Source organism: Phyllobates terribilis, unplaced genomic scaffold, assembly GCF_046119375.1.
Source record: "Phyllobates terribilis strain yellow unplaced genomic scaffold, ASM4611937v1 Scaffold_1__5_contigs__length_1240528914, whole genome shotgun sequence".
Lineage (NCBI taxonomy): Eukaryota > Metazoa > Chordata > Amphibia > Anura > Dendrobatidae > Phyllobates > Phyllobates terribilis.
The window spans coordinates 531520920-531533071 of record NW_027362761.1 but is presented as its reverse complement, the minus strand read 5'-3'; the positions used below and the strand labels follow the sequence as shown (position 1 = coordinate 531533071).

General features: G+C 39.9%; 1 protein-coding gene across 3 annotated transcripts in view; it reads left to right on the top strand.

Moving 5' to 3' along the window:
• ARL15 (ARF like GTPase 15) overlaps window positions 1–12152 on the top strand; it is a 261268-nt gene that overhangs the window by 92307 nt on the left and 156809 nt on the right. For all 3 annotated transcript variants that reach the window (XM_073680325.1, XM_073680326.1, XM_073680324.1), the window contains one exon: window positions 805–864. In XM_073680325.1, coding sequence (XP_073536426.1) covers window positions 805–864 — 60 coding nt within the window. The remainder of the gene's footprint in view (window positions 1–804; window positions 865–12152) is intronic.

Genomic DNA, 12152 nt, shown 5'->3' with positions numbered 1-12152 from the left:
CTGAAATTTTCACTATATTTTGCATTACTGTGGTATTGCAGTAAATGGTACAAATGATTGCAGGTTAAAATTCCACAAGAAAACTAAAAAATCAAGCATACAAATGAAAAAAATAAAGTTTTTAAAACACAGTAAATAATTAAGAAAATTAAATCAAGAACTTAAAAAAAAATAAAAAAATAAAAAAATTGGTATTGCCGCTTTCATTTAATTCTGGTCTACCAAAATATAATACTTTCCCTTACGGAAAAGTCCGTAAATGGAAACTAAGATCAAAACATTTTATAAAAAAAACTATCAAAACATTGTATGGTATCAATGAAAACCTCAGCTCGTGGTCCAAAAACAAGTCGGCTTACAGCTCCATTGACTGAAAAATAGACGTTATGGAGCTAGGAAAATGGTGACATAAATTAACAATTTTTTTTCACCACTAAAATAATAAAAATACGTGCAGTTTATGTATTGCCGTAATTGTACTGATCTGGACAATCTTATTACCAAGTCATTTTTACCATCCAATCATTGACCTAAAAATTAAACTCCTAAAAACAATGGCGTTGTACATCTATTGATGGAAAAATAAAAGTTACGACTGAGGGAGCAAAAATTTTAAAATCTCCCGTTCCTTTAGGAGTTAATATTTGGAACTGGAGGATTTCTATTCTACATTTCTGATTAATGCCCTCTGACTTTTTTCTGATAATGAATGTAGAATTGATATGAAATAAGGGAGATGTCTGACGTCTGCTCGATGTTGTTGGTGCCACCTTCTCCTCATTGTATGTTCTCCTTCTATTTCAGGTTTTAGTATAAAAGCCGTTCCATTCCAGAGTGCCATTCTCAATGTGAAAGAGCTCGGAGGTACGGGGGACATCTCTGCTGGGTGTTTTGTGTGGGAATTCGTAGCTTTGTGTACTGTACATTGGTCGTATCACACTCCATGGAGAGCTTTGACAAACTGATGATCTGTAATCTTGGAATATTCGATATCCCCTTTTTCCAAAAACTGATTTACCTGTGTCCATGTATTTTTTTTTTTTTTTTTAGTATTGCTAGTCAGCTGCGTTACCCTAAAGACCTAATAATCTGTGTCTGCACATTTTGAGCGTTTGACTTGGCATAAATTCCACAATAAAGGCTGGGGCTGCATGACTAATTTGACTGCAACACATGGCGCGTGGCCAAAAATCGCTCCTGCAGGTGGATGGGGTCAATGTGACCCCAAAGATGCTGTGACCTGGAGAACCAAGTCGTAAAAAATCCACAAAGCCTAAATTTTTGTGACTTACTTGTCCGTTCGTGGTACCTTGAGGTTCGCAGCACCTTGCGCTATTCTGCTATGTACCCGTGCTGCCAGTATCATGGCGCCCTTCCTAAATCTGTGCCAGGTCCCATGACAAGCTTCCTGTAATGCAGGTAAATGATAAAATATCTTCCTGACCCCATTCACATACACCATGAAAAAATCCCACGTAGATTTGTGTCCTTAATAATAGGGAGCATGGTATAATTCTTTTGCATCTCCCATCAACAATCAGGTAGATTAATCCACGTTTGGAAAAATTTGGTGGCACCCTCAGATTTTTGCCGTTGATCCTATATTACATTCATGTTGATTTTGCCAAATTATTACAATCTAATTTTTTTTCTCTTGTTCTAAAAAAAAGAAAAAAAAAAAAAAGAACAATTTTCTACAGTGTGCTGGATCTGATGCTCATCCTTTCTAGGTACATGTCTGTTTTTTAGCATCCACGCGTCATATGTTTTTCTCGTAAGAAAAAAAAATGTTCAAAGAAGCTTAGGAAACCTCCATCAATCAGTCAGTGAAAAAAGCTGTCGGCACAGGGTTGCATCATGGATGGCAGTGGTGCACTGTTCTGTATTTTTTTTTTTGTTTTGTTTTGCAGACCTTTTCAGTTAAATTGATATGATTTGCAAATTGGAGATGTGTCCATATTTTATTTAAATTTTTTTGGTTAGGTCTGCAGAAAAAAAACCACAAATATAAAAAGCACCCTACATGATATTGAGAATATTATCAGCTGTGAGGGGTACGTTTGTATAATTTTCGTATCTCTGAAGTCAGAGCTGTATAAAGTGATGGCTACAGATGTAAGGACCTTTCCGGTTAGTGTGTTGTCATTCTTTCCAGGTGGTAGTCTCTGCTTTGTACGTCAGTTCTTCTTCCCACACATCTTTATTGGCCATATACGTGTATCCATGTGGGGGCTGTGACCACTAGAATAACACTGGGGGTCCGAGGGGCACGTATCACTTGTCACTACACGGCTACTGGTCTCTTAGAGAGGAAGTTATCACATCAGGTGCTGACAGATCCGGCCATACCACAAGGGGATTATTCACACCGGCCTGCGCTGGATAAGCTGCCGCACCAGAGGAAATGGTGATAAAAGGACCTAAGGCCGGTGTGAACGAGCCGGACTCCTGGGAGGGTCCCGTGTAAAAGGCCCAAAAGAAAATTATGGTATCGTTAGAAGAAATGCAAAAATAAAGCAAGTTAATGACGTCATGATTCCTTATAAATCAGTGGGATTATTGCTGCACCATCATCATCCTCACCTGGTTTATTCAGTGATACAGATGTGCCTGCTGGTTCAGGGTGATTTATTTTTGTATTTAATTGATATTGAAAAAATCTTGGACTTCACTCTTTTAGATTTGTATTCTTTATTATTATTGTAGAATTTTTTTAATTTACTTTTATTTATTTTTTTAATTGAGACTGACCATTGTACCAAACCTGTAAAGGATGGTTTCTCAAAGACAACCCTTGTCCCTGTGCCCAGTTAGGACACAGGGTAGTCCCTCATGCTTTGCGCCCCTCCTCAGTGCAAAGCATGAGAACTGATTAGACGCCATTGAGAGGCCTCTCTCTTACAGCCCAATCAGATCTCATACCTTGCCCTGAGGAGTGGCAACACCCTGAAACACGGGTCTGTAAATTGAGATTCTGATTTGACTTTAATCCGAAGTCATGGTGGTAAGGCTCGTTGAAAGGTCGATATTGACTCATAGGATTGCTACTTCTGATAGATGGTACTAGAGTTCCTGTCCTCTTCCTCTCTGAAGAGGCAATTTGCATATTTAATTTTTAAGAAGAATATTGCAAAGCCTATAAGTCTCCTTACACTGGCATGTCACTTTCGCCAAGGAGAAACGTTACCCCTTAGCATACGACAATATCTGTGCAAGAAGGCAGACATAGCTTCCATGTGAAAGGTCATCTTGGTGTAAAAAACTAATTTAAAGGCTTCTTCCCAAAATAGCAGTTTATATCCTATCCATGGTTATAGGATAGGGGAAAACCTGCTGATCACTGGGCCCCAATTGTTGCAATACCAAAAATGGGGCTTTGCAACTGGGTTCTGCAGAGTTGCAATCATTCTCTAATCAAAGTGCAGGCGAAAGCAGAGTTCAGCACTCTTATTTTCATCAGTCCTATAGACAATAAATGGAGAGGAGATAGAGCATGCACACCTCCGTTCTATTCAGGACTGGCTCTGTACAGCCTGGGTTTAGAAAATTCAGAGCAACGTTTTCGGGATCCCCAGCGAACAGCAAGTTATCTCCTTTTCTCAGGATAGGGGCTAACTTTATATTTTAGTAATAGCTCTTTAATGTATGTGGGATGCAATTGGGGAATGTTTTTAAAATCTGCTTCCACTTGTAGCTGAACAACTTAAAGTGAGCCTGTCAGTCACACTACCGCTGCGGGCAGATGTAGTGCTGGATCGGCCCCCCATCCACAGCGCCAGCATTCAGCTATATTATTCATATGCAAACTAGGCTGCAAGTGCACTGGTGGGTGTATCTGTTCACTTGCAGTCAGATGTCGCCCCTGTTCTTGATTGACAAGCTACATAAGGTCATCTCTGCTTTCCACTGTAAATCAAGAAGCATGGGGGCAGCGCCGATGGCAGAAGCAAAGGAGATGGCGTTTACAAGCGCAGATGCTCCCACCAGCCAGTGCACTTGCAAAAGCGAAGAAGCTTAAAAGCTCGCTGAGGGGGCGTTTTGGAGCCACTGCTGGAGTAAGATTTGTGGTGCGTAGCGCATTTGACAAGTGGGGGGGGCGAGGGGGGGTCACCCGGGGGGGGGGTCACCCGGCCCCCGCTTTGCTCCAGCTCCACCCACTTTGTCGGAGCTTGGATGAGAATGGGGTGTGCAAAAAGTGACACTTTAAATGTGTGTGTGTGTATAATGTGTATGTATATGTGTGTAATAAATATATAGAAATTATCTATATATTTATTATGTATATTATTATTATTATTTAATATATATAATAAAAAATATATATTTTTTTATTCTATATTCTAATAATATATAGAATTTTTATATATTTATTACACATATATTTATTAACAAACTCCTATTTCCCCCTTTTAACCTCAATAAAGACCACAGCACCTGAAGAGTTTGACATTGGGAGGGTGCTCCTTCTGTCAGCCCATTAGAGGTGATCACAGGGTGACAAATGGTTGCTATGGCAGCCTGAGGCCTAGCAAAGCCTCTTTTTGGTCAGCCATTACGAAGTGTCTGTTGGCCTATCCAAGAGATAGTGACTGTCATAACACTGACAGTCACTAATGCTTCAGAATATAAAGTCTCCTATTGGGACTAAAAAATATTTGCTTATAACGAAGACAATAATATCCAGGACGACATCAATAAAATCCATTTTGAAAAATTCCAGTTGCATCTCTCTGAACACCACAGAGAAAATATATATATAAAAAAAACCATTGCATCTCTTAGGGGTTAATATTGTTTCCCCGCTGTTCTTGAGGAAGAGTTAAAAAAACAAAAAAGCATTTGTTCAATGGTGGTGCGCACATGTCAGGCTTTTCACACGGACCAAAAAAAGTCCGAAAACGTATCGTCATCTTTATGTAGTTCCATTCTCGTCGTTCTTTTTTCCTTCCATCAGAGGTTTATACGGGACTCCGGACACGTGTCTTGACACATGAAGACTCGGGTTAAAACTGTTAAGCCCATCACACTGGAATAGCTGAAATGTTTGTGAGGAGAACTGTCCCACCGTGTAGCAGACGCGGTAATGAAGGATGACATGCTGAAGTATTCAGAAATCATTTGTAACTGTCTGGAAATGTGCCACCGATGGCTCTGCTGAGCCTTGCGTATTGGGTTACTCTTTGATCTCAGATAGGCATGGAGGCCTGTATTTTGACTAAATACTTGTCTCTTGAGCCACTTTCTGAGAGAAAATGTGGACATACTTTTAATAGTGCCCATGATGAGCCTTTCAGCTTTGCTGCCATGAGCTTTATAAACTGGTGTGGTTAAGATCATGTCCGCTGTGGTATCACTAGATCTCCTGAAGTCATCACAGGAAGGTATCACTGCTGTGCACCCACCAAAAATGAGGGAGAAAACTTTACCAACCCTAATGAGTCTAATTCTACTTATACTAGGACTATGACAAAATTTGGTCTAGATCAGTGTGGTCCTGAGGTCTAGATGCCATATGCAGCCTATGATGTAATTTTTTTTCTTAAAAGGCTATTACAACTATTTTTTTACTTTTCCATATCTTGGAGCTTACCTCTAGTTAAAAAAAGCAATTGCACAAACTTTCAGCCTGCATTCTTTATCCCTTCCTTAATTAATTTTCAGACCGCTGATATGCAGTTTGCAATCTGATCCAAGTATCACATTTTTCGCTTGTCGGAGTTTCTCTCCCAGTAATGTAGGCTGGATGTGAGCTCTGCGTGTATCCAGAGTCCTGACCCTGAAGCTTGTATATCAACACAGCTACTATCCTACTCCTATTTTCTTTCCCTCTATTATGTCTGCCCTCCCTGAGACTTTAGCTGCTGTCTCTTCTCTCCACACTGCGAAGATCTGTGTACAACCCGCTGCTTATTGTTATCTCAAACACTGAGAAGGATGGGAGGAGAGCTATCTAGTGCAGTAGCTTTGACAGATTTGTATCAGTTTTGCAAAAGCACTTGGCTAAATAAAAGACTTGGCCACTGTGCGAAGGCAAAATGTTAGCTATAAAAAAAAATCTTGTAAAAACAAGCAATTTTAGAGCTTATTTCTTATTAAAAATCTACTCCTTTCCCGGTATCCCATAGGCATGGAGAACACACTTGGAGGCTCTATGCTTTAGAGACTCCATGTGCTGCTCTGAAACGGGCCAGAGTGCTGAATCCACCCCCTCTCTACCAGCATCAGTGTCCCCGCTGCAGAGGCAAAGCTGCCTGTGCTTGCAAATTGGGAAAGCGCACAGTTTGGACCAGTGGCATATCCATGCTGCCCAAACTGATCTGTCAATCTTCAGGAGCGCTCCCATCCCCGGCAATCACTACTCTGAAAATGAGGCCTAGCATAATTTTTCAGGGTTTTTGAGGATGCTCGAAATATAAACCCTACTCCAAAAATAAGCCCTAGTTACAGTTCATAAAAAAGTCAATTTAAATAGTGTCCAGGCAGCTATACATGTAAAATCAAGTGGCAGTAGACTGTAGTAGGACAAATGGGCCTTTCACCAAGGAAAGCAGACACTCCCAAAAGAATCGCATTCAAAAGACCCAAAAATAAGGATTGGCAAGTTCTAGGCTCTCTCACACAGATCGGGTATTCCCGCTAGCATCACTCCCCTCTTGAGCTCATTATATTAGAGCATTGTGGCTGCTTCCGGCTCACCTGGAGGAGCCAACCATCACACTAGGCTGCCGTGGAACGTCAGGGGACCTTACAGCACGTAACGCGCGTGGGACAGGAGTAACACCAGGAGGACTACCCGATCTTAGTGTGAGAGCCCGGCACTTGCCAACCCTTAGGATATGTTCACACATCATGTTTTATTCTGTGTTTTTCTTTTTATGCAAATTTTCAGCTGCGTTTTGCAGTACCAGCAAAGTCTGAGATTCCAGAAATCTCATGCACACATCATGGTTTGTTTTTGTCCAGGATTTTGTGCTTTGCATGTTTTTTTGTTTTTTTTTGCAAAATAGAGCATGTCCCTTCTTTCAGCATTTTATCAGCCTTTTTTTCACCCATTGTAAGTAATGGGTGGTGAAGAAAACTCTTAAAAAACTCACCAAAAACGCAGGTATCAAGTTTTCAGCATTTTTTGTGCCTAAACCAGAATGCGATTTTTTTTTTCCCCACTAAAATGTATGTACATGCATAAGAGACAAAAAAGTGTGAATCGGGCCAACAACCAGAGCTGGAAGACATATGTGAAGGGTTGCGGACAGGAGAACAAAGGTCTTGGTTTGGCTTTGGATATGACTATATTTGAATAAATGTTGATTTATTTATTTTTTTTTTTTTGGTTTGTTAACAAATAAATGTCGTTTTGTTTTTCATGGAAAAATAAGACCTCCCCTGAAAATAAGCCCCTTTTCTTCTTTTGGAGCAAAAATTAATATAAGACCCTGTCTTGTTTTCGGGGAAGCACGGTACATCTCCATTAATTTAGCCTAATTTTGCATTTAGGAAGCAATGCACAATAATAATAAAAAAAAATTATATATATGTGTGTGTATACTCAGGTGTACATAGCCTGTAGGTTTTCTATAATTTCGAACCTAGAATTTGGGCTTTGCTTCCAGTATTGGTCCAGCCAGCTGTTAAAAATTGTTGCCTTTTGCCCATTTCTACTACATAATTTATTTATTTTTTTTTTGAGCTTTCACAAGATGAAGAGGGCCGTCACATACTTTTAGGCAATTTGTCACTAGATCAGTGGTGGTTTAATGAGCATGAAGTGTCTGGACTGCGCATTGAGCTTCTCCTGTGTCAGGGAGGTTATCCTGAAATTGGCTTTGTTCATCGAAGATAATTGGCTTTTTTTATTTATTTTATTTATTTTTATTTACTTTTCCATGGAACCTTATTTTTTTTATTTTTTTTATTTTTTTCTCCCTTTGACCTTTCATAGTTTAATAGAGAAAATGCATTATCAACTTCCGACCAAGTTTTGAAGACCTAGGCTTAATTCTTACAATTCATATTACCATTTTACCCTATTAAAAGGCAACATTTTTTTTTATTTTTTTTATTTTGTAGATGGATTATTTTTTTGATATTTGCAAAAACTACCTCGAGTTGTGTACAGTTGTGGCCAAAAGTTTTCAGTTTGACACATTTTGGTTTTCACAAAGTTTGCTGCTTCAGCATTTTTAGATCTGGTTATTGTACATGAGAAAGCACAATCATTCGACTAAGCAGAATTTCATAATTTTTTACACTTTTATTGACTTAATGCATCAAAAGTTTATGTAAAGACTCAATTTTTCCAGTGTTGTCCCTTATTTTTCAAGACTTCTGCAATTCCCCCCTATCAGTTGGATATCCGCTTCTTGACAAAATCCTGACGATCACAACCCATTCTTGTCCAGTCAATGCTAGGAGTTTGTCGCAGTTTCTGTGTTTTTTGTTTGTCTTCCGCTTTTTGAGGCTTGACCACAGGTTCTGCATGTGTTTGAGATCTGAGGAGTTTTCTGGCTATGGACCCAAACGTTCAATGTTTTGTTCACCAAGTCAAAGTTATCACTTTTGCATTGTGACATGGTCTCCAACATGCTGAAAAACCATTGTTCATCAACAAGTTGCTCCTGGATCATTGAGAGAAGTTCCTCTTGGAGAAGTTTTAGATCCCATTCTATGTTCATGGCAGTGTCTTAGGCAGAAGTATGAGTGAGCCCATTCCCATGGATGAAAAGCCCCCACACATGACTGGTTTCAGGATGCTTTAATGTTGGCATGACACAGAACTCATGGTTCTCCAGACAATCATTTTTCCAGATGTACCAAACAAAGTAACTTTGCAGGAAATACGGGGATTGGACTGCAGGGGACTGGGGTAAAGTTATTTACCATACATTGGAGTAATAGATCTAAAAATACTAAAGACACAAACTTTGTTTTTTGCAGTCTCAAAACTTTTGGCCACAACTGTATGTTGGCATAAAGGTGTATGTTAGCTACTTTAGTCACCCTTAAGTGAATCTTTTACTAGCTACCCCATCTGAGAGCAGCATAATGTAGGTACAGAGATCCTGATTCCAGCTACTGGGCAATTTACTGTTAATTTGATAAAAGCACTTTAGTCTGCTGCAGATCTAGCAGTTCTCTAAATGCTAAGCTCTGTTAACCCCGCCCCTACCACTGATTGGCAGCTTTCTGTGTACACTATGCATAGGCAGAAAGCTGCCAATCAGTGGTGAGGGCGGGGTTATACAGAGCTCATGAATATGGGGGAATACATGTCAGCAGGTTTACTAGTCCTTTAGTGATAATCTCCTGATGATAAAACTGATTTTATCAAAATTACAGCAAGCAGCCCAGTAAGTGACACAACGCTGGAATGAAATTGACTCTACAGTATGCTGTTCTCAGATTAGGTGGCAAAAACCTAATGCAAGATTCTCTTTTCCTTTAGAAAGCAACAAAAAGGATGCTAAATACCAAACCTTTATGCTAATTAAGCACCTTTCAAGCTGAATTGAAGCAAAAACTTCAGGGCAGGCCCAATTAACGCATGATATTGTAGCTGACGTTCCATCTCATCGAATACATTTATCTGTCCCCCCCCCCCATATTAAATTCATGTAATAGAAAAATCCACTTCAGGATGTTACAAATTAGTTTTATATTTGAATTGGCTCCCAAAAATTTGTACGGGGCTTATAGTGTTGACTGCATATTCTAAAGGCATTTACTAATGTCGGCTGTATCCACCGATATCGACAAGTTCAGCCGACAGTCCAATGTGTATGGGAGCCCTGGAGAATTTTTTTTCCGGGATGATATTGATCCATTATGTTTGCTTTCTGACTGCCAATCGAATTGCCTCCTGGTGATAAGCCGCCACCAGCCATTTCTGGAGATGGCCCCATCATAGAGAACGCAGGAGCTCGGACGAACGAGAGCTCCTGTGTGTGGGAGAGCCGGCTCAGATGACTGTCAGCCGATCAATCGGCCAAAGTATTGTTCAGCCAACAGTCATCAAATGTGTATGGGGAGAGTTTAAGAGAAGTAGATCTGGGTGTATACGTGGAGGACTGACCTCCAGAGCTTTCACTGAAGAAGGTTATGAGGGGTCCACAGAAGCCATTAAGTTGAGTAGCGTGAGAGCCTGCAATACAAGGTTCATCTACTTGTATGGTGGGCTCCTAAAAATTGAAAATGTCAGACCCACAGCTATCATGCATGGATAGCACCTTTGCACCTTTTAAAGTGCCACTATTCAGACACAACGGCACTTTAAAGATACAGCAATCTTGCGTGTGCGTATCGGCAAAGTCGGGAATCTGTGAGGGTACTAGGGTAGGTTTCCTGCAAAAAGGAAATGCGTGACTGTATATTGCTTTGATAAGAGGTGTGTGTGTGTGTGTAATATGTATATTATATTATATACACAGTTTTTAAACCTTTTTTGCCTAATAGTACATTCTGTAAGTGTCGCCCTTTCTAATATGCGGTGAGGAATCCTGATGTGTATCGTTGTGGTTTTTTTTTTACGCCAAACGTTTTGAAACGTCTTGATGCCAAACTTCCAGATGACACAGGGGTTTTGGGAGTCTTATTAATATTTTGTGGCTGAAGTAGAGAATACTTAAAGTAAATTTATTTCATTTTGAAATTTGAAGGCAAAATAAATAGAAACCAGACTTGGGATGCCGACTGTTTTTTTTATTGGGTTGTTGACTACAAGGCATTCGTGAAATAGACTTTGGCAATCTGGTAAAATATTAGACTGACAACACACATTACGGTTTCTAAAAAATGTGATTCAGAATTCTGGAGAGTTTTCCCCTAAAATACAGAAACGATAGCAAATTTCCCAAGTTCTTTCCTTCTACCTAGTTTTTTTCACTGGCACCAATCTTTTGTCTTGATTCCTGAAAGGAATATAGTAGATTTCCTATTTATGGTCAGGATTTTAAGAAAGTTGGGTGACATGTGCTAGGAGAGGTACATTAACTAGTTACTGGCGGACACAGATAGGAAAGGACCCATGTGCAAGAACAGTATATGGGCCCCAATTGCTCATTATAATGCACAATTTAACCTGTTTTGGAGATAGAGGTAGAAATTGGCCCTCTTATCTGTTGGACTCCTGTGCGAATGCAGAGGTTGTACCAATGGTTTGGGAGGACCCAGGACGTGCCAAAAAATATTCCTTTGCCATTACTCCACCTCAACCAGCCTGAACTGTTCACACCTACCAGGATGGGTTAATTGATTTATGCCACCGGAGCCAAGTGTTGACCCCTCCATCAGCATGGTGCAACAGAAATCTAGAGGCTTGTCTTGGTGTTCTTTAATGACAGGGCTTTTTTGTGTGCAATGATGGACTACGGATGATCCTTACTTTTTGCCCTTGAAATCACATACTCCGAGATCTGTGGCACAAGAGGATCAGCTTTAAAAAGAAAAGGCAAAAAAGTGTTTGTTTTTTATTATTATTTTGCTATATTGTTGTTTTTGCTATACTGTCAGTTGGTGTCTATGCCATACATGTCTGTGTCTGGAGAACCTATCAAGGCTTTTGGTAGCATGTCTTAAAATTACGGTAATGCTATACAATATCAAGAGAGTCTTTAGCTCAATTTAAGCAAAGGTAAGAATGGACACCTCTATACAATGGAAGTGTCAATGTCCAAGGATAAGCGGGACACACCTAGATGATGGCTACCATTCCTTTCGTACCTACGGTTAATTATACCATGGGCAAATTGTTTTTGCTCATTACCTGCCTCTGCTATTCTAGTTCTTGTTGTTACTATTACTGGCTCCGTGCTGAATATCCATATTTAACTCCTCCCCGGCCAGCAATTTGTCGTTATTGCTCCTTCGTTTTTTTCCTCTCCTTGTCCCGAGAGACATCATTTTTTTCATTATTTTCCCATCGATATTACAGTATTAGGGATTATTTTTGTGTTACTAGTTTCAGTTTTGAGTGATCCCATTCTTTTTACCATTCAATCAGCACTGCTCACTCTGTTAGATACAGATGTTGGATGTGTAACACAGCCATCATCTGCTGGGAAAGATGCAGGTCCAGCTCCTGAGCCTGCTTCCAAGAAAGGGACCTAACATTAAGCACACCAGAATATCCAATGTTGGAAATTAGAAGCAAGTTTCCG